Genomic DNA, 27,583 nt, shown 5'->3' with positions numbered 1-27,583 from the left:
TACGACAATACAATACAAAATCCTAGTTAAGTATAAAATATGACATATAAGAAGTGTATCACAAGCTATTCAATACAGAAATCACACACTTGTGAGAACAGGAGACTGAAAAAGTTAATAAAAAGTATAAGGAGACATTATTAAGTGTGGGCCGCAAGTTTTATGAAAATGCAAAGGTTTTATATTCAAGACATATTTTATATGGATACTTTATAATACTTTCACTGGAGATCCCATATTATAAATAAAAAAATCTTTATTTTGTTACACAAATACACATTATTCACAAGAGTTGATTATAAATAGTATTAAAAGCTGCTGGTGGCAATTTAATTATTCCATATTTATCGGGGGCTGCAGGATTAAATCATTCACAGTTAAATAAATATTATATTAAGCAGTAGTGCTTCCCCATACGGATTTTTAGCCCAAAATCTCTCATTTCATGGTTGGTTTATTTGTTTATTCTTTAATGAAGTATGCACACATTCTCAAAAAAAAAAAAAAATAGGTCAAAATTATATTACCAACATTTCTACTATCAAATGTATTCCGATAATCCATTCATATATGAAATAAAAATGTCCAATTTATCAGTTTTTGTTTTCTGTTTGCTTTTCAGTGTAAGGTGAATAAATATGACTACCGGCTATGAGAGAATGAAACATTTTTGTAAGCCAGGTAGAGTTGCGCTGGAGGTGAATGTGAAATGATTTCAATAAATAAAAGTCTTTGATTTCTATGATCGCTAAGTTGCTAAGCACTAGAAAAAAACTGCATTGCAGCAAATAGAGAAAATCTTCAGTAGCAGAACCTTGAAGGGAGACTGACTAGCAACCGAAACTTTCATTTCACAACGTTTACCAGAATTAAAAACGTAACAAGGTTTCAAATGATTATCGTTCCTGTACAATGACTATGATGATGAGCATTAGGGCATGATTTACAATCGATTTCAACACAGTTGGCAAATTGCAAAATGCTACTTAAAATTGTTCCCTTTCGAGGGAACTCCCACTGCATCGGAACGACGAATTTGGGGACACTCCCTAAGCAACAGCGCATCTGAAGTATGAATGAAATCAGGCCAATCCTGATTGGTGTTGCGTCATGACGTAACTATGACGGCATACCCGGAAGATACATAAGGGGAGCCCAGGCATAGTAATGGCAGTTATCGCTCTTCAGCATAGCGCTCTTTGTGAAATCTGTCTGTCTATTTATTGTTGTTCGTTTTGAGAGTGAAAAAGTGTGTGTGAAATGGCGACTGAGAAAGCAAGAGACTTTAAGCAGTGTGTGCACCCGTGTCCCCGCTACATGTCGGGCTCGGACACAAACTCGCTTTGTGTACAGTGCCTGGGTGTTGAGCATGCTCGGGCGGCTCTCGAGGGAGCCGCCTGTGAACATTGTGAGCGGCTCACACTCAGGCTCTTGCATTCTCGGCTGGCCGTGTTTGATGAGGCCGGCCAGCCTCGTGAGCCCTCTGGTTCTGGACCCGCAGTCGCCGAGGCGGCTCGGCGTCGCAGATCCTGGGGCTCACAGCGGGATCTGTCAGACAGGTTTGGGACTGCTGAGGCACCTTCCCAAACTTCGTCTGACGATTCCGAGATTCTCCCTCCCCGTGTGGAAGCCCGCGCTGCGGCTTCTTCCCCCGGGGTGGAGAATCCGATGTTCATTCTCTCTGGTTCTGAAGAACCAGATGAGGTGGACATCGAAGAGGGTAGTGAAGCACCATATGAGTCGCCACTTCACCCACCCGCTCAAGAGGAACTGGTCGAGGTTTTGACCCGTGCGGTGGCCAAATTAAGAATAGATTGGCCACAGGAAAATGAGGAAATCCAGCCACCAAGCAGGCTGGATGACCGATTCCTTTCACGCCGGGCTCAAACACCTCGCCGGGGCTTGCCTTTTTTCCCGGACGAGTTGTGCAAGTCTTGGAGAAAGCCGTATTCGGCGCGCGTTTCCAATCCCCCTGTATTGGACTATTCTAATGTCCTGGGGGCGCGTGAAGCCGGATACGGGACGATGCCGCGGGTGGAAGATGCTCTCGCGGGTTATCTTTCTCCCGAATCGGCATCGTCGCTGAAAGCCCCGGTACTGCCCACCAAGCCCTGCAGGGACACCTCAGCCTTGGTGGGCAGAGCCTATATGGCGGCTGGGCGGGCTGGTAGTTCCTTGCATACTCTTTCCATCTTGCAAGCCTACCAGGCCGACCTCCTGAAGGAGTTAGATGAGGGTGAGGGTCCCTCTCCGGGGGACATATTGGAGCTCCGGAAGGCTGCGGATTTGTCTCTCCGCATCACCAAGGAGACGGCCCGCGCTGTGGGCCGCTCCATGGCATCCATGGTGACTGTGGAGAGACATTTATGGCTGAATTTATCGGGGATGAAGGAGAAGGATAAAACCTTCCTCCTGGATTCCCCGATCTCGCCTTCTGGACTGTTCGGCGACGCTGTTAATATCGTCGTCGACAGATTCCAGGAGGCGAGGAAGCAGTCAGCGGCCTTCCGCCAATACCTCCCTCGTTGCTCCAAAGGGAAGCCTGCCTCCAGCGGGCAGCCTCAGCCGTCCACCAGTTCCTCGCACCGGCAGGTGCAAAAGCAGAGCGTCGCGTCTCGAGCCCCTCCTCCTGGAGCTTGGCAAAAGAGGCGGCGCTCGCACCAGCAGGCTTCCGCACCTATGGGCGATTTGAGAAACGTCCTTCAGGCTAGGAAGGCTGCTGGGAAGAAGTCCTAGCTTCGGCTGGTGGCGCCACTGGCCGTACATGTTACTGAATTACATAACCTGGCTTAAAACAAAGAGAAAGATCTACAATAACAGCATTTTAATGTTTTCAGAGAACAAAATCCTAATTTTAGTTGATCACTTAATCTTACTACACACAGTGTGCACATAATGCATTACTGCACCCATTTCTGGATTAAGGCATTGTCCTCTACCAGACATTATGAGAACAAAACAATTAAGCCATTAAAATGCTTTTTAATGACAGTGGCAGGTGTTCTCATAAATCTGTGTGATAAAAAAGAGATACATCTGAACAGAGAGATTTAAATGACCAATACAGAAATAGCTTTTTATCTTTGAGCCAGCACTGATGAATAAAGGAAGGAAATAATAATGATCCTGTTTGTCATGGGTGATCTTTTCTTGTGTTTGTTTTGTGTGTTTAGCACATGTTTTGGTTCAGTTTCATGTGGTTGAGTTTGTTTCCATTGTTTTTCATTTGATTGATTACATTGGACACCTGTTGATCGTTTCGTTGATTGGCTTGTTTGGATATTTAAGCCCTGTGTTTCTTTTAGTTCAGTCTGTTCTTGCACATGTATACCAGTTGTTCTGTCCATGTTTTGCTAGTCTTAGTATCCTGAGTGTTTAACCCCTTGCCTGTCAACCCCCATTTTGGCAAGTGGGGCATTTTGACCCAAATAAAAGGGCTGCTCTCTTTCTGAATATACAGATAAGTAACATATATATAGAAAGCCAACGCTTAAGAGTTTACAATTCAAGAATTCAATTACTCAGACTCTTATTACAGTTTTTCTCCATTGGTTTGGCTCATTTCTTGAAATGACATTCTCAAAATAACATGGACAAATCTCCAAACCACTTGGCAATTGTTCACAACAGAATAGCATTTCTCATTCATTTCATCAAATTGCAAATGTCTAAGTACACGTCTCAATGTCTCAGTACATCTTTGCAAATGATTAAGTACAGGTAGCCTACATTTAGAACAATTTCCAAGTGAATAGATCTTGTTGATCTAAACTGATTGTTTGATTCTCAGTCTAATGGTCGTTCTCTCCAAAACGTATCAGCGTCATTTCATTGTATAAGTCATCACATGCACAATAGTCTGTTCAATTGTCAAAATGAGTCAAGATCATAATACCATGAATACCATATATGAATCCCTTGGAACATTTGATAAATGTATTACAGCAATTGACAGTCAGGTGAGAACTTGACTAATGAAGGAGGACTTTCACACATCTCAGATGACCAATCAACCAGTGTGTTTAGTTTCCTGACAGGTGCTGTCCATGACTGAAAGCTGCCAAACATGTATGTAAAGAGCTTGACCATGCAGGACCAGTACCATTTCTGAACATGGAGGCACCTGGCCAAAATGAACACGGTCAACTGCCTGCTTGAGGAAGAGGAAGAGTGAGGATGAGAGGGGGAGCCCGTGGAGGAAGAGGGGTAGAGAGGGGAAGGGGGAAGAGAGGGGTAGAGAGGGCAAGAGAGGAGAAGGGGGGATGAGAGGGGAAGAGAGGGGAAGGGGGGATGAGAAGGGTAGAGAGGGGAAGGGGGAAGAGAGGGGTAGAGAGGGCAAGAGAGGAGAAGGGGGGATGAGAGGGGAAGAGAGGGGAAGGGGGGATGAGAAGGGTAGAGAGGGGAAGAGAGGGGAAGGGGGGATGAGAGGGGAAGAGAGGGGAAGGGGGGATGAGAAGGGTAGAGAGGGGTAGAGAGGGGAAGAGAGGGGATGAGAGGGGTAGAGAGGGGAAGGGGGGATGAGAAGGGTAGAGAGGGGTAGAGAGGGGAAGAGAGGGGAAGAGAGGAGATGAGAGGGGAAGAGAGGGGAAGAGAGGGGAAGGGGGGATGAGAAGGGTAGAGAGGGGAAGGGGGATGAGAAGGGTAGAGAGGGGAAGGGGGGGTGAGAAGGGTAGAGAGGGGTAGAGAGGGGAAGAGAGGGGAAGGGGGGATGAGAGGGGAAGAGAGGGGAAGGGGGGATGAGAGGGGAAGAGAGGGGAAGGGGGGATGATAGGGGTAGAGAGGGGAAGAGAGGGGAAGAGAGGGGAAGGGGGGATGAGAAGGGTAGAGAGGGGAAGAGAGGGGAAGGGGGGATGAGAGGGGAAGAGAGGGGAAGGGGGGATGAGAGGGGAAGAGAGGGGAAGGGGGGATGATAGGGGTAGAGAGGGGAAGAGAGGGGAAGGGGGGATGATAGGGGTTAGAGAGGGGTAGAGAGGGGAAGGGGGGATGATAGGGGAAGAGAGGGGAAGAGAGGGGAAGGGGGGGAGAGAGGGGAAGAGAGGGGAAGAGAGGGGAAGGAAGAGGTAGACCTGGAATAGGATTTGGCCAAAGAAGTCAGGGACCAAATTTATCAGATGCGATTCTGAACCCATGGGTTGACATTGAGAGAGGCTGGACAGAGACTTCAGCCCAACCTCAGCAGATATAAAAAAACAAACTTTGAAAATGCATGAATGAATCGAATGATTTTACAAATGTGGAGAGAAATAAATATTTTCATCAATATGCAGTTCTGGTCTTGTGTGTACTGTTTGGTCAATATATTCATATACTTTACTCTAACAATATCTCTGAAAAAAAATCGAACCCAGATTATATCATTAGAAAAGTAGAAATTGTACAAGTGTTTACAGTAAGATTGAGAACAGCAGTGTGTGGATGGCCAGGAGGGTGAGGACGGTCATTTTCATTGTTTTTTGTTTGTGTGTTATATTACAGTATTTTATGCTGTATACATTTTCTTTTTACTCTGATGTATGGAAGTTACTTTATGTGTGTGAATGATAATGGTTACAATTCTCTTGGCAGTATGAGTGCAATGTGTGATGTCAAACCTTGGAGGCTACTCTTCCCCTAAAATACTATTTCTTTTTTTCAGTTTTATACACATTTGTATTCTGTTATCTAGACAAAAAACAGTGCAGTAACCATTGTCAATGAAGGAGTGGGCTAGGACTGTAAGGTGCATGAGGGATATTTCAATGGTCCTCTGCCATAGTGACAAAACATCTAAACATTTTGACTTGCAGTGCTTAAACAATGCCAAAGGGATGAAGCATTTTGGGGACAATGACTGTTTAAATGAGAAGGAAATGTAGTTTTGACACATGACTGAACTGTTTTGGGAGAGATATGAGCTTTTGCAGGTGAACCCTGGTGTTGTGCCGAACCATCCACGTTATTTTGGCAAAAGCACCAAGAGTGCTGACCGGTCCGGTCTGTTTCAAGAAATGAGCCAAAGCAAAGAAAAGGATCTTTGCCATTTTGGTGGCACTGACTATTTATATGGGAAAGGAATTTAGTTCTGAAGCATGAGTGAACAGTTTTTGGAGAGATATTAGCTTTTGCAAGTGAGCTATAGTGTTGTGCTGAACTGTAATGTGGCGTTCACACCGGACGCGATTCGCGCGAATAATTAGCGCTAATCGCGTGAAGGTGGACGCGTGTACATTTTGAGTTTACTCGCGCGAATCGCGCGTGACATTCACTGCACAACAGATGCGAATTCGCGTCATGGGCGGGGCTTCCGCCAGCAGCTCGTCTCGTTGAGAAATGGCTGACATGGGCTGTGTTTACATGTCTTTTTTTTTGTTCATATCTACTGTTAATGTGTGACAAAACGTAGTTTTAAGACTTTTTCAGTCGATAATGTAGTTGTTTAAAGCTCAAATCTGTGGTTTATTTACATAAACAGTGCCTATTTGAACATTTTATCTGCCGTTGTCGCAGCTGTGAGCTCCAGTGGACAGCGCGCTCAGCGCACTTGAAAGCCGGCGAGGGCAACCTTTCCTCGGCCAGTCCTTCTGCCGTCTACCGCTGGCTCTGATGTCTCTGTGGTGTGTCTCGAGCTATAATTCGTCTTGTAACGGCCGATCTTTGGTCTCATGGATCTATAATTTGTTCCCTGGCAAATCGTTTAGGCTGAGGGCAAAGATAAGTTTCATTACTTTATATTTTTAGGCTATAACTTTGCGTTGCAGTTGTAACGTTAGCCTACTAGCACTGACTTTGAATGTTTGACTGCATTGTTTGTTTTATTTCATGTATAGCTTGTTATACATTACTTATCCTTTTGTATTCTTGGTCATACATAAACTTGCATTTAACAAAAAGAGACTGGGTTGTGTTTCATGTCATTTAATGTTATCACAGTGATAATCATATTGTCTGAACCAGATATTAATATACAGATTTTCTCCTCATTGTTGTCAATACTAGAGCAAGCTCCTGATTGGTTAACGCGGCGTGAAATATCCGCCAAAGTTCAGATTTTTCAACTTGAGCGTTTCGCGCGAATCGCGCGTTCAAAACGCTCAATTCGCGTCCTTCGCGCCGCCTCAATCGCGCGAATCGCGCGAATCTCGCCGCCTCATTCGCGCGAATCGCGCCGCAGAATGCCATTTCGCGTCTCTGCATTGACTTAACATGTAAATCACTCGCGCGAATCGCGTCCGGTGTGAACGCACCATAATGTGCCGTTCACACCGGACGCGATTCGCGCGAATAATTCGCGCTAATCGCGCGAAGGTGGACGCGTGTACATTTTGAGTTTACTCGCGCGTGACATTCACTGCACAACAGATGCGAATTCGCGTCATGGGCGGGGCTTCCGCCAGCAGCTCGTCTCGTTGAGAAATGGCTGACATGGGCTGTGTTTACATGTCTTTTTTTTTGTTCATATCTACTGTTAATGTGTGACAAAACGTAGTTTTAAGACTTTTTCAGTCGATAATGTAGTTGTTTAAAGCTCAAATCTGTGGTGTATTTACATAAACAGTGCCTATTTGAACATTTTATCTGCCGTTGTCGGAGCTGCAGTTGTAACGTTAGCCTACTAGCACTGACTTTGAATGTTTGACTGCATTGTTTGCTTTATTTCATGTATAGCTTGTTATACATTACTTATACTTTTGTATTATTGATCATACATAAACTTGCATTTAAAAAAAAGAGACTGGGTTGTGTTTCATGTCATTTAATGTTATCACAGTGATAATCATATTGTCTGAACCAGATATTAATATACAGATTTTCTCCTCATTGTTGTCACTACTAGAGCAAGCTCCTGATTGGTTAACGCGGCGCGAAATATCCGCCAAAGTTCAGATTTTTCAACTTGAGCGTTTCGCGCGAATCGCGCGTTCAAAGCGCTCAAGTCGCGTCCTTCTCGCCGCCTCAATCGCGCGAATCGCGCGAATCTCGCCGCCTCATTCGCGCGAATCGCGCCACAGAATGCCATTTCGCGTCTCTGCATTGACTTAACATGTAAATCACTCGCGCGAATCGCGTCCGGTGTGAACGCACCATAAGACTGTTTTGCCAAATGATCTTACAATTTTGAGAATGTAATTTCTGTTTCAAGAAATGAGCCAAACCAATGGAGAAAAACTGTAATATGGAGATATATAGGCTCAAAATATTAATAATGTATTTTTAAATGTATAAAAATATCATGTGAATGTAGTATAACAACTTATAACCACAACTAAATTGAAGCCACAAGTGTGGTCATGCTTCATTTCAAATCTGAGGAGGAAATCTCTAAAATGATGCCTTTTATGAAGAATATGGTATAACTATGTCATGTGAGTTTTTAGCGAATGCTAAGATGAGATGCTATCATTGTTATTGTGATCTTATCGATAAAACACATACTTGCAGTCTACAAACTAGTCTTTCAACTGCTTAATTCATAGTCTTCATAGTTTATTCATGTTTTCATTCAATAAACTTTTCACACGTCTGTCATGAAAAACGTAATCCGCATTATCCTTTTATAGAAATTCTTTTGTTTTGGAATTGAGCTATTCTAATCTATTCAGATTCTGGATGGCCCATCAACTCCACATTCATCCCATTTTGCATTAAAACTTACTATCTGAAGTCCTTCTAGCAAACAAACAAGAAAAAGCATGTTTTTGGTACCCTTATGTGAAATAAAATATAGCTCCTGGCGTGACAGGTGCATTAGAGCTACAGTTAGCATCAAGCTACATAACACAATATAAAATATTAATATTACACTTTAACTCCAAACTCCCTTTAAACAGCCAGCGAGTGTTTGTATTTACTTTCAATTGCTATATAATGTGGGTTTCAGTAATGTTCAATGATGTTAAAATTTTATATTTAGCATTTTATAAGTAGCTAATCGCTACACCTGTTTAACATGTTACTGGAAACATTCTTTATTCATATGAAAATACACCAAATCGCATGCAGAACACACAAACCATATGCCATCATAATCGTGGGTTCATTGCTTCTTGGTTCACATGTTGGCAATGTTTACAACAGAGAGATGAGATGAGGAAGTGCACTGAACAGCGTGACCAGAAGGGGCAGGATTATGATCACGTTGTGTCACGTAAGATGATTGACAGATGTACAGCGAATGAGAGAGCTCTGAGATCATCATAACTGACGTGCAGCAGGAAGAACACAGACAGAGATCGCTCTGAAAGTCATTCAGCTCTTCAGATCAGCATAATTCAGTGAGAAATGAATAGAAATGTCATTCTGTATGACAAAATATTTTGCAAACATGTGATAATAAATCTATATTTGTCCAAATATGCGCACTGTTTCACTAAGAGCCCGAGCACATGCGGTTTAGTGCATGTGTGTGACCAGTGACCACAAATAAAACGGAGAAGACGTGACTGGATTTTGATTCTTGTTGATATTTCATTCAAAATATTGTTCATTACAGATTGGTTATTTTGCACTCCTGACATAAAATAAGAAATTAATGTCACTGCAACCTTGTTTTATCATAAACAGTGGTCAAATAACGAAGCTGGAGGCTTTAATATTTATAATTATACCAAGTTTTTCCAGATGAAGTTAGAGTGTGATGTTTTACGTGCAGTGAATGTTGAAAGACAGTAATCTGGGGCTGTCGGCGATACCTGATTGCAAAGGGGTTAATAAAAACAGCTGCCTGCATTTAGATCCAGCTCTTTTATTTTTTTGCTCAAACCGTGTGTGTGACAGAAGAACAGACCCAGCATAATGGATTTAGCAGCAGTAAGGTTCTTCCTCTCACAGGGGGCTCTGTCCCACGATGAACACAAGCAGAGATTTTTGGATCTGCAGATCTCGCCCACTATAATGATGCCAGCCTCTGCTTGTTTTCCAGGCAGCTTTGACTCCGCAGACTGAAGCAGGCCTGCCTGGATGAATTGAATGAATGAATGAATGAATGAATGAATGAATTAATGAATGAATGAATTGAATGATTAAATGATTGAATGAATTAATGAATGAGTGAATGAGTGAATGAATTAATGAAGCATTTATATAGCGCTTTCATACTACTCTACACCCAAAGCGCTTTACAACCATCTCAGGGGTCTCTCCTCAACCACCACCAGTGTGCAGCATCCACTTGGATGATGCGACGGAAGCCACAGTACAATGGCGCCAGTGGACTCACCACACACTGGCTATAGGTGGAGAGGAGAGAGGGTGATAGAGCCAATTCAATGGATGGGGATTATTAGGAGCCCATGATTGGTAACGGCCAATGGAGAGAATTTAGCCAGGACATCATGGTTACACCCCTACTCTTTACGAGAAGTACCATGGGATTTTTAATGACCACAAAGAGTCAGGACCTCGGTTTAACGTCTCATTTGAAGGACCTCCCAACACCTATTCTGGCCTCACAACACCTCTTCCAGCAGTCACCTGGTTTTCCCAGGAGGTCTCCCATCTAGGTACTGACCAGGCTCAACCCTGCTTAGTTTCAGTGGGCCACCAGTCTTGGGCTACAGGGTGATATGGCTGCTGGCTGCATATGATGTCCCCACCCTGCCTCCCACTCCCACCTCCTCTATCTGTCCCGTGTCTGCCAAGATAGTTGTTCCTGAAGTAACTCTTTGTCCTGTGTCGGACAAGGAGGCCATTTTGGAACTCTCTGTCTGCCCTGTATCGGTCAAGAAGGCCATTTTGTAAACCCTTGCCTGTGCTAACCAGTTCTTTGGCCCTGTCTTCGCTGGCTCCTCCTAAGCTGTCTTTACCTAATATCCTGGATCAGCCTGGGGCTTCCAGTTCGCCAGCTCTGCCCTGGAGTGTCGACCCTCTGGCTCCACCTAGAGCATCCGAACCCATCAATCCACCTCGACCCATTGATTGGCTCCACCATGGCTCCTCGCCCCCCCTTGGCTCCAGCTTGGTCAGTTGTCGCTCTGTTTTCATCATGGACTTCCAGGACTTTGTCGCTGCGGCTTTGCCCTGCTCTCAAGATTAGGGCTGCACAATTAATTGCAATTAACCCGAAATCATGCTTAAACCAATTTGGCTTAGTGCAATTATGAAATTGCAAAGGCTGCGATTTATGTTTATGTGTACAGCTTGTAAGTGAAGCACGGCTTTGTGATCAGTAGTAAATGCTGCTCCATCTGAAAGCACTGCGAGTTTTAGTCGCTTATAGCGTGCATTTGAAAAAGTTTGAATTTGAAAAATTGCAGCCATTGCCAAAATACGTGTGGTTTAATTTTGATTAATCGTGCAGCCCTACTCAAGATCCTCTCGATGTCACCCATCCTTTTTCGCCTGGGTCTCCAAAACCACCAGCTCAGTCTCAGTCAGTCCTCCCCCTGGTCCCGCCTGGTACTTCCTCCAAGGCTCCACCATGGCTCCTCCCTCCCTCCCTCCCTCCCTCCCTCCCTCCCTCCCTCCCTCCCTCCCTCCCTCCCTCCCTCCTTCCCTCCCTTGACTCCACCGTTCTCCTGCTGAGGTTTACTGCCTGACTCCTCCTGTCTTTGTCTCCGCCCTGGTTACTCCTGCCTTCGTCTCCGCCCTGGCTCCTCTCTCCTTCAACTCCACCCTGGCTCCTCTCTCCTGCGGGAGGTTCTGTCCTGTTTACTCTGCGTCCTACACCTAAGCCCCCTCTCGCCCTCCTCTGTTGGACTATTATGTTTGATGTTTTAAGGCTATAGAACCAACCTTATTAGCTCAAGCAGGAAAATATAAAAACAAATATCTAAACATCATTAAACAACATACATTAACTTGAGTGGCAAAGATGTATAAGGTATTAAGAGTAAATAATGTCTTCCATTAAATTCTTGTTTTTAAGCATAAACCTAGCACATTTTAGAAGAAAAATTAAAACTCTTAATTTACTCTTAAATATGAAAATATGCTCTACAATCATAATATGTAATTTTCCTTCTCAAGTAAAATTAGCTTGATTAAGATGTTTTAACTGGCAAAAAGATTAAAATAGTGGTTCATTTTTGCATGCAGCATAGTTATGGTGGTGGGAAACTGCTTACAGTGAGGGGTGAATCTGAAGTAAGGTAATGAAGAAAAAAAGACCTGTGAGGTTATCCAATGCCACAGATCTTCTGTTGCAGTAATAAGGAATGGCAGCTATGCTACAGGCATAAGCTGCAATGAATCACCAACTGCCCAATGAATTATTATATTACGCCACTCCATGCATGCAGCATTTAGAGATGGTAGAGGTGAAACAGCAGGACACCTGGTATAAAGATACCGTATGTTTGTTTTTCAATATGGTCTCAGGGTGGTATACTGTATGCATATAAAAACCATAGCTTGTAATATTCAGTTATGATGGAGGAATGTTGAAAAATTGAAGTGTCATGTAGAATCTATTTTGATGCAGTCTGAGTCAGATATCGCCTGCAAAGAAAAGCCTAAACTGAAAACTCACCGTTTTCATTCCCACAATGCTTTGCTCCACCTTGGTGACATAAGTGACATGGTCTTCATTCGACCGTAATTCCCTCAGCTGAATACGCTCATATATTCCCACTACCATGTCCTTTGGAATATCTGCACCATCATCAACACCTAAATCAAAACAAACAAAAAAATAAACAAAATAAGATTATATAAAATACAAAAAAAGTATGGAATATTATAAATTAATAGAAAAACATACATTTTTACATAATATTATATCCTGCCATTAGGCAACAACCTTTAACACAAAACAAAATAAACACATATTTTAGGCACATCTAATTGTATTATATTTTATATACCATTTCTACAAACAAACAAACAAACAAACAAACAAATAAATACATTTCCACGGTTCTTGGTCCACAACATTCCTGTGGTGCTTTTCATTGCCTTATGTATGTGCCACATGTTCTGTCAACAGAGTTCTATTAATAGAATCAAAGTTCTATTAAACTTCAAGATATTCTTTTGTTAATAAGTATATTTGTTTATACAGAGTCTAGAAGGATAGTCAAGGATTGTTTGTATGTTTTTTTTTTTTTTTTACTGTGTAAAAATGATGTATTTTCCATTGTATGAATTTGTCTGTAGAAAAAGTGGTATATCTAACCACTAGGCTAGATCTGCATTATGAACATAATATGCAGCAAAACAGATTAAGCCTAATGAAATTATAGGAAGACTCGAGGGGTCACGAAAACATCAGGGGATGTTATGCAAAATCAGATGAGGAGAAAGATGAAGAAGTTGAATTTAAAATATACCCCCCCCCCCCCCCTTACCCTATGGGAGAGGGCTGAGTGATGTGTGGGATTGTGGGATTGGCAGCAAAGTGGTAAGAGTGTCAACTTTATGTAAAATGAGAGACAAAATACAAAGAGCTGCAACAATCACGGAAAGTTGCAGACAGAAAATGAAGTTTAGATGATATCAAAATATCGTAATATTTGTAACACTTTACAATAAGGTCCCTTTAGTTAACATTAGTTAATGCATTAACTAACAACGGGCAATACATCTGTAACAGTGTGTATTAATATTTGTTAAATGTTCACTGTTAGCTCATGTCCATTATATAATATTAACAGATACAACTTTGGAGCATGTCATTTATATTAATAAAGATTAATAAATGCTTCCAAAGTATTTTTTCATTGTTAGTTCATGTTAACTATTGTAGTTAACTATTGTCAACAAATAGAGCATTATTGTAAAGTGTTACTGTAATATTGTTACTTTTATGTTTCTTTTATGATTCTTTGTACAGAGAGTTTTTGTCACAGAGTTATGGAAAATGAAAGTTTACACTGTGAGATTAACAGAGCGCTGATGTCAATGGGCGGTTTTCATTAAATTAATGTGCTGTAGGGCACTTTCAATAGCATTATATGTTGATGCTTAATTGGGTTTCGCCCACTCAGTTAGTCATGTGAAATGATCCTGACCCAACTTATAATGAAGATAGAGTGTAAGTGTATGTGTATATATGCTTATACCAATTGGAAAATTAATTCTGTATTTACAAAGGGAAAGGCAGAAAAAATGCAAAGCATGAGAAACTAGACTTTAGCATACTTTTAAAAACAGTACTTATTACGGAATTAATATACTTAAGCATCAACATTATGGTGTAATCCAACATGAATGACAATGACAGAATCCACAAAACCAAAATACTCCTTGGAGAATACATACGCACACATCTAACACTGACGAGAACCGAAAAGAGACTAAATTCTAAACAGGGATTAACCCGGGAGTATTTATACAGGAAGAACAAAACAAGACAGGTGGCTGATCTGTAACCAAGGAAACTAACAGGGAGTAATTAGGGTCAAACTGAACTGAAAGACACAGGAACGAAAACACAGGACACAGAATATAATCCTGACAGTATTCCCCTAAGGCACATCCTTGCGACGTAACCTATAGTCCAAAGGAGGAGGGAGGAAGGGGGTTAAGGAGGAGTGTGAAGAACTGGTGGTGGACAGGGAACTGGAGGAGTTTGCAGAGGATAACACCAGGGTAGAGCCGATGGAGGAAGGAGCCATGGTGGTGCCCAGATGGACCTCTTGTGCATAGCCTGGGGGTCGACCGAAGGAGGCAGAGCTGGACATGGTGGAGACCACAATGAAACCGTGAGGATGATGGCCTCGGTGACACTGCAGAGACTACACTCAGTCTCTGGTTCCATAGCAGGCTCAGGTGTCATCACTGGATTCTTAGGGGAAGATCTTCCATTAGTTCCAGGGCTCTCCGGGCAGGGAAGATGAGGCTTCCGGACTGGAGCAGACAGGGAGATCAATGGACTCAATGTTGATGGTGTCTTCCTCAACAACTGCCACTGTGAAGAAGTATCCACACACCCACAAGCCAAGCCACATGATGTACTTGAGAGCCTTGTCATCCCAGCATGCCTCATGATCCAATCCAGGATCTCCTCTGCATACTCCTCCAGAGATCATCCGTAATGCGCAATCCATTTTACAATACTCGTTGCACCATTATGGTGCAATCCACCAAAAAATTATTCAGAATGACAATATAAATATTCTTTAATCCACAATTGGATTCCATAATTTAAAATGCATTAGAATTTAAATGTATATTATTTGTAATTCGCTGAATTTTAGAATGCACACTTAAGTGGTTTTCATTAATATTATAATATCTGCAAGTGCAGTTTTTTTATACACTTTTAAGACTAGATTAGACTAGAAGACTAGATACAAGTGCACATTCAATACAATTGTACACACGTCTTTTTCACAAAGTGACACATAATGCAACACCATCTCTAGTGTGTAAAATTTAAAGGTGGTAAAAATAAAAAATCATGATTTAAAATGCAGAATATGTATGACCACAACGCATCCCTGAATTGTCTGTAGAGATTGTGTCAACTAGACTCTTCCCCACGAAGGCCTCATCGACACTACAGCCAGTGGCACTGATCCTCAACAAACCCTTCTCTGGTGTGATTACTCCGATCTACAACCAGATGGAACTGGATAAATATTCTGAATGTTCAGATCTAATCTGACTTCTGACTTGTAATGTTTGCCTAAATCATAATCATACTCTGTTTGTTCGTTGGACAGAGGAGAACTGGTCCCCCGACTGAGCCTGGTTTCTCCCAAGGTTTTTTCTCCATTCTGTCACCTGATGGAGTTTTGGTTCCTTGCCACTGTCGCCTTTGTCGCTTTTGGCTTACTTATTTGGGGACACTAAATATTCAACTATATTACGGATCTGGCTAGACACCATAGTATGAGAATTGAACTCAGCTGGACGATGACATCACTGTTTTCTACAGAGCGGCTGTATAGATAAATTAACTAAATTAATAACTTAAGCTGGACAATGACACTATTTTCTTCTAGATCTGCTGTACAGCCAAAACAAACTGTGTTGCACTATTTTCCGGTTATCACTGTAAAGCTGATTTGAAACAATCTGTATTGTAAAAAGCACTTTATAAATAAAGGTGACTTGACTATGAAAGACGACCAACCAAAATTCACTTTACAATATTACAATGACATTATCAGTATTGGCTATATTTAGAGGTAAATTCCAAAGTATAATCTTACAATTTCTAATATAATAAGTTCTATGTAAAATGAAACAAAAATAGCCCATTTGAAGAACAACAAAACTAAATACAAATAATAAAATGCATAAACACATAATTGTAATTTAACTATTTAGAGGTTTGGTGTTGAATATGGTCAACCTTTGATCAATTTTAATGAATTTGCTCTTGTTTTAAGACATCTTCCTTTTCTATTTCCTTCTTGCTCACCTCTTAGGTTGCGGATGAAGTCTTCCAGCATCATCTTACGGTCAGGTTTGATGTTGGGACTGTACATGTCCGTGTTCAGGAGGATGATGGCAAATGCAAGGATGAAGATTGTGTCAGGATTGTGGAACTGCTGCACCACGTCTGGGTTACACATACAGTAACGCTGACTGAGAACAACAGGAAACAATAGAGAGACAAACAATAGCTAAGTTTATTTTAAACACTTTTTAAATAGACCCTTCTGCTGCTTATAGGTTGAAAATACTATATATATACTATATATATATATTAGTGCTGGGAATTGATTAAAAAACTAATTAATAAATTTTTTCTGTAATTAATCATGATTAATCGCGATTAAAAAACATTGCAGTTTTTAATATTTTGATATTGTAAAAATTTCAGTAACTCTCCAAATTACTTTAGAAACAATTTAAAGACAGCATGTTTTAAATATTTGTTGTAATGGCATCTTTTTATGAATGAAGGCCATCACTGATACTAATGTCTCTATGAAACATCAATGACATTACATTACAGTATAACTGAAAGCTACCAATTTCAACATTTATTAGGCTTCAAAAAATAACAACTTTTAATTTAAGTGAACTTAAAACAATCTTTACATTAACCCATTATAATAAATATTATATTTCCCTGTTAGACATAGCCTATACAGAAATGTTAAAGTTATTAAACACCTTTCTTAACTGCATAAATAATAAATATAGATTAATCATCATTAAAGCTACAATTTTCTGCCCCTGTTGTTCCTTGATGAACATTAATGACAGACATCCTCAGTGCTGCTGTCACTTTAAAGGGGCACTTCAGCACTGGGAAGATGAATGTGTATTTAAACGGTGTCATTTATGTAGTAGAAATGTGAAATTATTTTTGAATTTGGTGCCTTCTAGACTGAGAAAAGACAGAAAATGTATTTTGTCTCATGTGGATGAAAGACAACAACTCCCAGAATGCACTTGCTTCGCTGCCCTACGAGGCCACTCCCTACACCGCCCCCACTGTCGTTTTGATCTTCATATTAATACAATCATTTTGTTCAGTTAGAGAATAAACACTACAATTAAAAACTGAACGTGTATTTTCAATAAAGTGTGAGTGAGCCGAACGAAAGTCACAGGACAAACGCAGCAGGAGTCAGATTTTTATTCAGCACGAGAGGTAAGTAAGATCTGAGCAGAGCTGAGATAAGCGCGACAGTCATTCTCAGTGCGTGTCCGGTCTGGCGTGTTTTCAGATCGCATATGGAAGCTAAACTTTCATAGGAATTCATTGAAAAGTTGAAACACTCACTTTGCTCTGCACCGCTCCGGTAATGCCTGAGGCTGAGCCGAGCACATTTACATTCTGTGCGTGAGATCTCTCCCCTGTGGGTTGAAAGCATGCGGAACAGCTCCCTCTACTGGCTGTAGTTTTTAGCCTCTGGCAAAAAAATCCTCAGATGACGCAAAATGACGATATTTGCGTCATCGGAGGATTTTTTTTCCAGAAATAAAATGCATAATTATCTCATCTCAGGGGGATATGAGGGGGGAAAGTACCATAATTAAAATATACTACGGGGTTTCTACTGATACAAAGCATAATGCTAAATCACTGAAGTGACCCTTTAAGATCGCCGCTGCTGAACATGACGCGGATCTGAAGCGCTGTCACGTGCATCTCATTTTCTCACAAGTTAATTTAAGACGTTTTTTAACTAATTTAAGACTCCTATTATGAGAATACTCGACAAAACTGGCATTTTGGTAAAATTCTCGTGTTGTTGTTGTTATTGTTGAGGTGTGGCGTCTTGAGGTGTGGTAACCGTAGTATAAGCAGAATAATTGACTCCGGGACGTTGAATTATTAGAAAAATAATGCACACCCGAGGTGTAACGGCCACTCCGCTCCATCGTCAATTATTCCTTACTTATTACATGCTTAAACCTCACAAGATGGCAAATACATTAAATATAAAATGGTCAAATACACAGTCATTACATGATGTATATACATTGTAACGTGTCTTGAAATTGCTGAATTTTTCTAAACTTTTCCACAAAACCATTAGATTATCAGTGGAGGGGTCAGAGATTTGTTATGTGCTTGCTGGGGTGCTATGGTTGGTTGCTAGGGTGTTGCTAGATAGTTTCTTATTGGCCTAAGTCAATAGAATCCACTATTCTATGACTGATATTTTACAATATTCTCCTACTACTATTACTTGTCTCTCTCCTTCAGTGTAAGCCAATGTGGGATTTTAACATTAACCCATAGTGTTAAAATCCCATCCCTTACTTCTGAGCAGGTTTACTACGTAGTAAACTAGCCACACAAATGGAACTGGTTATGTGACACAAGCGTCAAAAGGAACCGTGTGAAAACAAGTCCTTACTAATCCATAATCTGCCCCTGTATTCACAAAGGAATACAAGTGGCTGGTGTTTTAGAGTTCATTTCAGCTGGAAACTGCAGTATATTGCAAGCACATTTTGTAAAAATGTAAGTAGACACACATTTTTCCAATCTTTCCAATTTTGTATGTTGCATTTATGACTGTGGGTCATGTTGCAGGATAAGTGGTGCACTGAAGTTTAACATTTCAGGTCTGTTAGAATCCCTAACCCTAAAGGCCTGTTCACACCGGGACGATTTTCGCACGCGTTTATCGCCGACGTTTAACGCCTCGGGACTAAACAATGGGCGCCAATGTGAGTGTTCACACCGACGCGCAAAACGCCAGGCGTAAAAGCGTCATTTTTAAAAAAACGCCTCGGGTTCGTTTTTTTATTTTGACGCGGCGCGTAAAAAACTGGCCGACCAATGAGATCGGCGCTTTTGTTCACGTGCCTGGAGCTGCTGAAGTGACTGTAAAACACGACTTGGTGGCGCTCAAGCACAAAACGGTCTTGCCGAGCACGCATTGATACGACGAAGAAGTAGTAAGTAGACAAAGAAGAAGATGAACTGCTAATGCTGCTTGCCAGTTAGCAAAAAGTGTGTGAATGGTTTTGTCCATATACATAATATGTCTATGGTTTTGGCAAGCACGTAAATACTGTCTCTCTTCTCCTTCTGTGTGACAAGCGAGTGTCAGAGGCTTAAAGTGCCGCAGCACCATCTTGTGTACCGGGAGCGCATCGACTGAATGTGCACGTTCACTCGGCGCAGCGCCAGTGAAAATCGCTTGGGTGTGAACACTCAAGACGCGCCGAAAAACGGCACGAAAAACGCTGGCGATAAGCGCGCGCGATATTCGTCCCGGTGTGTACAGGCCTTAAGTGTTAGCAATAGTAGTGATACTTAGTAAACTACAGTAATGAGGAATGCCTTTTATTCATTAAAAAGTGGCATTGTTCTTTATAAATGTTATATTTCACATCCATTTACCCATTCTCTCATTCTGTTTTTAGATTTGGGAAATATCAAAGGCGATGCAGGAGAGACAGCCGGGAACAGGATGGATTGTGTTATGCAACCACAGTTATTTATAAACCAGTGTCTTGCAGACAGATGCAGACGTGTGCAACACTCTCGCACACACACACGTATAAGCATAAGGATCATCAGCAGACTTATTATTTCCAGTGCTGAAAACAAAAGCATATTTGGCTATCACCCCAGAAGCGTTGATAGCTGCAACTGCAATATGATTCAGAATCTCAATAAGAGCCTCTGCTGCATATGAATGGAAAGTAATTGTTCTAGGAAGATGATTATTTGGATTAACAGATCACCATTGTCAAGGAAAGCCGCACTACCGTCTGTGGTAAAGTAGAAACGTTTACACTTGCAAAATCAAAGTGATATCACTAACACAGTGTTGTTATTGTTGCATATAAACTTCCCAAAAATGTTTCATGTCAACTACTCAGTTGCTTTCCAATCTAAACAGAAAGTAACTATTGCAGCAGTGCAAAACAGCTTTTTCTTTAATGTAACACAGCACCATATAGCTGGAGAATGCGTTTGATTTATGGAGAGCATTCAGCATGCATTTTTATCCTTTAGTGCTACAGGGATGAAAAAAGTTCATAAGCACAGGTATCCCATCAGCCTCTGCTCTTATCTTCCCCTCACACATGAAGGTCTGTGTAAGAGAGTGTAACAGTGTCTGGAGTCTCACCTGAATGCCTCTATCAGTCTCTCCACTTTCTGCGCTTCACCCTGCACACGGATATGAGCCTGAAACTTCCTTAGAGCCTCATCCAACTCCATCCCAGAGAAATCCATCTCATCCACCACACAGCTATCAAAAGGGAGAGATAGTATAAGAAAAAATAAGGTATTAGGCAGACATATGAAAGATTACATGCAGGGGTGACTCTACGGCCAGCTGGACCTAGCCCAGACCTCCATGGATGTGTATGGGCTGACCATGAATGTGATTTCGCCAAGTACAACATGTTCATGGATCAACATGTTTGTTGATCCTGGAACAGCGTTCCTATCAACCAATCAGATTTTAAATTATTAAATAATTATTATTATTAATTAAATAATTGTAAACTTTATTTTTTAAAAACATAATAATTATTATTATTCCAATATGCTGATTTGGTGCTCAAGAAACATTTCTTATTATCATTATCAAAGTTGGAAACGCTGGGTAAGTATGATTTTTTTAAAAGGCATTACAGTGATTAAAAGTGACAGCAAAGACATTCATAAAATTATAAAAGTTTCATAGTTATTTTGTAATGAAACATTAAACATTCTATTCATGAAAGAAAAAGGAGCGCAAAAATAACTGGTAATTTAGCACAGGGCTACTATTTAGGACTACTTTTATGGGACTTTTTTTTCTTCTTCGTTTTTCCCAGTTATTTTTGGATATTGCTATTATTTCTTTTCCGTACAGGTTTGCAATGACATGAACATTAGTAAAAGGTGACAGAATGTTAATATTTCAGCCTCAGAGGTACAACTGAAGCCTCTCTCTGACTATTTCGGAACCACGGAAATGTTTATTCCATAAAATTAAAGTGGTCTGTATAAAAGCGATAAATAAACAAGAATTATTTTTACTTCCACCCATGTTTGCATGTTTGTTATGCTAAGCTGCCAGCTGGAGGTTTCAGAAAGAGAAACGCCTGTCAATTTGTACATAGAGCAGGTGCACAGGGAGAGAGAGAGAGAGAGTAAGACATTTCTACAGGGAAATAAATATCCAAGAACAGTAAGACCCCCCCCCCCTCTCTCTCTCTCTCTCTCTCGGTAATGCTGCTGAAGAACATTCCTTCAAAATGAGAAACAAAGCTGAATAATGGAATGGACAATAGTACAATTTACACACACAAAGATCACACAAGAATATACATTTTACACAGGCACGCGTCATTATTTGCCTTGAAATATAGTATTTTTTCTACTATAGTCCATAATTTGTATCTCTTTCATGTGCACATATATATACGTACATAGGTACTTTAAGCTTTCTCCCCCTTATTTTAGTCCACCCTAGATTGTGAAGGAGAACAAATTTTACCATTAAATACTGCCAGTTCCCTCAGCACAGAACAGATGTAAACAAAGAATGGTTGAGTGAATTATCAGCAGCCATTTCTTCAGTATGTATTTAGTTATATATTTATATACACACATGAAGCAGTCATACATATATACATATTTACATTTTACAGTGAGAACCTCAAATAAGTACAAAAATAGGCTGTGGCTAACAAAGACCAGAGAAACATAAATTACTCATCATGACCACTGCTTTCCCCTTTCTCAACTTCATCACTGCATACAAGGTTAGAATGTACTCTATGGTGAACACTCACTTATAAAGTGAAAACCATATAATGTTCCCTATTATGTAAAAAGCCCAAGCATTCTCCCTAACAATGTAGCTAAAAAGCATATCTCTGTATCAAACCCACTTTACCAATTTACCAAACACACTGGGGCAAATCCAAATCTAATTCAGACCATGGGTTTGAATTATTTATGGTTTTATCAATTTAGTTTTTGTGAAAACAACTCCAGAGAATACAAATTAAAAATGATGTCTCATGAACAGTAAATACAATTCAAACATCAGACAGCACAAATGCTGTTTAACAAGAAAATGCAAAAAAGGGAGAAAAAAAGAACACAGATATAATGCTTTGTATTGAGAATCTAAAAGCTTTTCAATTGTTTTCCCACTCAAAGACCATGTGTTCCTTATATTTTACTTCAGAGAGATGGAAAAACAAAGAAAAGGAGAGAAAGACTTAAAAGTAACGTCCATCCCGTCTGACCTGTTATCTTTCCACTGATGGTAGCTACTCTGATCATACAATCATAACATCTTCCCATCTACTAGTTTATTTGATAATAAATAATTAACTGAAAAGTGGTTCTCCACTACAGCAAAATCTGCCCATGAGACTCAGTATGGTAAAATGTGAAAAACCTATTGGGTACAACTTTTTGTTCCCATGATTGAGGCAGTCTCCATCATTGGTTTGGTCAAGTGCTTAGTCTCACTTGAGCTGGTGTTGTTGCTCTAGCAGACACAAGAGTAGAAAAATCATGCAAAATTACTAGCAGAAAAACTACTCTAAAAGCCTGTTCACAATTATGCTCTGTAAGGACTGCACTAAACATTAATACTAATTTGATCTTCTCCCATCTGTCTGGACGTAGTAGAAATAGAAACCAGAATCTACTGTTTCTGCATCAAAAGCAGAACACTCCTTAAAGCTAATTTTCAGGAAGACAAGCATACAGATACTTTCAGTGCAAAGAGAAAAAACATAACTTTTTTTCAGCATGCAGCTTCAGAACGGTCAAAATGTACTCGGATACCGCATTGCAGAAGCACTTAGAGAACTTAGAGTATGCATCAGAGTTTTAGATACAGACTATTGTAGAGAGATCAAACATCCATCCATTTTCCAAACTGCTGTCCTATATAGGGTAGTGGGGATGATGGAGCCTATCCCAGCGTCTTCGGCCGAAAGCAAGGAAAAACACTGAATGGATGGCGAGTTCATCACAGGGCTTACACACATATTCATTAACACATACAGGCAATTCTTTGAAAAACCAAAAGGCCTTATAGGCTCAGTCGGGACTAGGGACCTTCTTTCATTAGGCAACAGTGCTACCCACTGAGCCATTGTATTGTAAATTGCCAGAGTAGTACTGTAGTAGAGATTGAAAACCTTTTGGATTAACCGATTGGCCACTAGCTGGACGCTGTGAAACTAGCTGGATTCTGTGAACTCAGCATGTTTCCTAAATATCTGCAAACATATTATGGTATTTTAATGCTTTAGTACAGTCAAAAACTTACATACAGCACCTTTAATGTTGGAATTATGTGAAAGTGAAAATAGCATGAACCTGGAGCTAAAGAAATCTATGGTCTGCTGTCATTTGGAGTGTTTACATACAAAATGAATGCAAACGATGCTGATACCAATCAAGTGATTCCCAGAGGTCGTTATAAACTATAAGCGTCTGGAACATCACTGTTTTTTTTTTTTCTTCACCATTTATGACAAGATGCATTTATGTCTTATCTGCATCCTCTTCACTGTTGTATTATCTGTCAACACAGTGTTGTAATTATTAAAAACAGCAAAGACTACTAAATCTGCACATACCCCTTTTCCACCAAGGCAGTGCAGGTGCTAGTTCGGAGCCAGTGCCTAGTTTCAAATTGGTTCTTTGTGTTTTCACACCCAAAGCACCAGCTCTGAGCCAGGAAAAGTGGTTCTTAAGTAGCACCAAAACATTGCTGGGCTAGAAGTAAGAACCGATTACGTCAGGCACTAGGGGCGGGGTTACCTTGACCAACAAGACCAACACAAACTTGTGACCGCCATTTTTTAAATTGCAGCTAATGAAGCTAACACCTGCTGTTAATTTGTAATCTCCGTCTATACAAATTACGGCGTGCTGCACGAATGCGTTGGATTCGCTGTGTTCTGATGCCGATGTAGGATCGTAACGCCATGTGCATCAATAGTAACGCAAGGTTTGCCATTGTTGATGGAAGGCTTGTTCGAGATGCAGCGGTGCTGTGCAGACCGATCGTCGTATGACAACGAGTCCAACGAGAGCATATGACTCCTTGTGCTTTTGATTCACTCAAGAGGTGTTTTGATATCATACGCGGATCGGTTTGCGCAGCGCCGATGCATCTCGAACAAGCCTGGTGTGTTTGTGTTTCCCGCTGCCTCGCTAGCGTTGCTGAGAAAGATGAGATGTATACAGTGACGTAAGACCTGGCTCTGTTGTGGCTCTCAGCATGTGGAAAAGCAAACGGTTCTTAGAAGGCTCCTCAGTCGAACCAACTATGAACTGGGACTAGCACTGGCTCTGAACTAGCACCCGGTTCATTCTGGTGGAAAAGGGGTAACAGACATGCAAATGTATTTCTGGATGACTATTGAACTTAAATAGCAGTTGTAAATAGCAAAAGTCTATTCTGGCCTTCCTGTATAGATTTTTGTTTTCAAACCACCACACAAATTACTATATCTTCTACCATGAAGTAGCATTTGACATCTACAGGTTAAAGTTTAAAGGGGGGGGTGAAATGCCGTTTCATGCATACTGAGCGTTTTACACTGTTAAAGACTTGGATTCCCATCCTAAACAAGGACAAAGTTTCAAAAAAAAAGTTGGACGTTTGATGGAGTATTTCTGTGCCAAAAATACTCCATCCGGTTTCTCCTTAGTTTTGGAAAGTTTTTTTCGAGTATGGGTATATGTGACGTCAGATGGGGCGGAATGTCCCTGTACGGGCTCTTCTCCCGGAAGCGAGAGTAGGGAAGCCTTTAGGGAAGCCGGCTGCGCTGCAGTCACAGGACTTCACAAAATCAACAATGTCACCAAAGATGTGTGTTTTTGGTTGTCATGGTAAGACAATCATGTTTTTCCAGAGGAGCAACGCAGTTGTGCAAGTGTTTGTTTGTTCCCTGAATTTCGGCGACGATGGTTTATAAACAAGGTACAGTTCAACTCCGGATTTGTAGCTCCCCTAATGCTGAAAGATGGAGCAATCCCAACGATTAAGGTTCACGGCCGTGTGTTGGTAGCAGGCGGTGAGTAAAAATGCATCAAATGTCTTTGTGTGTTGTTAGCTATTGATTCCATTGTTTTTCCTATGTAAAAATGCATAGCTCAACGCAATAGCTGCGCGCGCTCGTCATTCTTTAGCTCCGCCCGAACGAAATGCCTCCAGCTGCTCTGATTTTTTCGTAAAGACTCTGTACAGTGTATCTTTCTTTTATAAATATAATAAAACTAAAGACTTTTCGTAGATATGAAAGATGCAATACTAGCCTATAGGTACTCAAGATTGACATGAGATTGACTGAAAATTAGTGTTTCACCCCCCCCCTTTAAATAGAGAGGGAACAAATAGTTTCCTCAAGACTGCAACCTGTTATTGAGGTAGTCATATTGGCTTGTTCATATGAACAAGTCTCGAATGTGAAGCAGAACTTCTCCAGCTGAGAGTGGGAACTCTCAAGCTTGAAAGTAGATGCCATCCATATCTGTGCATACTTTATAGAAGGTTTACAGGCTTGGTTTACAGGGGGCCCAGTTAGTCTAACACAGTGTTTTCCAACACTGGTCCTGGAGCCTCCCTACACTGTGTATGGCTGTGCCCAAAATAGCCCCCTATACCCTTATATAGTGCACATTTGATGGAACTACCAGTTGTAGTGGTGTCCAAAACCATAGTGGACAATATCAAATTCATGAGTTTACAACCAATGTACATTCATTTGGAGAATATCCAAGCACTGTGAAGGTCATGCCAAATTAATTCCCATGTCTTGGCAGAAGATGGAATACAACCCTGACTTACTGTGCATTCCGTGTCTGAAATTATCTCACTCATTAGTCTCACTCATAAGTAGACTAATGCAGAGAATAGTGAATGACTGATCCGACTCTTGAGCTAGTTAGTAGAGACTTCAATACCTGAAATGGATATGACTGATAAGGGATACATTCAAAATGTTTACTGTTGGGTGTACTCCAAGATTAAGGTTGGGAAACACTGGTCTAATAGATTACGAACTATTGAGAAACTGTTTATGGTCCTTAAGGGTGCTGCACTGCCCTTTCTTTGGTACAACAGCTGCAACAGATTTTGCAGAGCCTGATCATCAGGCTTGGGGAGAGAGTGAAGAGGTGGTGAACATCCCCAAAGAGCTGGTTAGCACAATTTATGAGTTTCCTGTGGCCAATTACAAAAAATCTGGAACCATGCCTGCAGCAGCACTTATTACAGAGACGATGCAATTGGAGAAACCTTGGGTTAAATGCCTTGTTCAAGTGTAATAACTGCAAATCATGGCTAGTTCCTCACAGACTTGCTTCTGAGTTTTAGCCCCTGTGCCACACCATCTAAAGTGGAAGTGGACTTGAGCAGCAAGACATTCCTTTCCAGAACACCTTCCTTTCCAGAACACTAAATCTTATGGTGATAGGGGAATGTTTCACCTCACTAGACTTGTCCAAGTTTCCCTGTACCCCATTACTATAATGTGGTACCACTGCACCACTGCACTTTTTTTCTACCACCGCACATCACAGCATGTTACTAAGAATGCATTATGGCCTGGGCCAATGGGATTATTATTCCTGGAGAGCTTACAGGTACTTTATTAATAGTATGCAGCATTCATATCTCGTTATTAAGTGTTTTCTTTACATTATGATCAAACTACATATTACATCTCAAGGCCGGCCAAAACAAACTTCAGACACGGCAAAAAAAGCATTGCTAACATGTTTAAATTTTGCTTGTGTATCATTGTCAGCTTCAAGTGTCAATGATGATGTCAAAATGTGATGCCAGTCAACACAGTCTGTGATGTGTGTGATGCCAGTCAACACAGTCAATCATGTATATTGTACAGTTTGACATGGTGACATCTTTGACAAAAGACTGTTGATGTGGCAGAGTCTGCCTTGTTTTCTCCCCAAGACCTCACTGGGGTCATTTTGTATAACCTGACAAGCAACAATCATAAATTGTCTTTTTGCTCTTGCTAGAGCTTCTTTTTGGACAGGTTATATGAAATCTGCCAACTGCTTCAGGTGTATTATCTTTCTAGAAAGTACACAAGATTACTTGAAATTTACTTGAATAGCCCACCTATTCTATTAACCTTACCAACAGTTATGTTTAAATGGGTCTGTCTCTTTCCATTTGTACTGTACTTGACTACAGTTTGCCTTCCCACATACTCAACAAGTCTAAGGTCTATATGTTAGTGGGTGTGTAAACAAATGAAACAGAAATCCTTCCATGCAGGCCTTGTAGTCCAT

At 40.9% G+C, this 27,583-nt stretch overlaps 1 protein-coding gene across 1 annotated transcript in view; it reads right to left on the bottom strand.

Moving 5' to 3' along the window:
* The window catches only part of iqsec3a (IQ motif and Sec7 domain ArfGEF 3a), a 190,613-nt gene that overhangs the window by 31,714 nt on the left and 131,316 nt on the right, over window positions 1-27,583 (bottom strand). Inside the window, exons 6-8 of the mRNA XM_079817180.1 lie at window positions 20,418-20,540; window positions 16,286-16,452; window positions 12,446-12,585 (exon numbers count right to left, since the gene is read on the bottom strand). Coding sequence (XP_079673306.1) covers window positions 12,446-12,585; window positions 16,286-16,452; window positions 20,418-20,540 — 430 coding nt within the window. The remainder of the gene's footprint in view (window positions 1-12,445; window positions 12,586-16,285; window positions 16,453-20,417; window positions 20,541-27,583) is intronic.

Source organism: Gobio gobio, assembly GCF_949357685.1.
Source record: "Gobio gobio genome assembly, chromosome: 5".
In the NCBI taxonomy this organism is placed as follows: domain Eukaryota; kingdom Metazoa; phylum Chordata; class Actinopteri; order Cypriniformes; family Gobionidae; genus Gobio; species Gobio gobio.
Note: the sequence above shows the minus strand (reverse complement) of the source record. Positions and strands in the feature narration are given on the sequence as shown.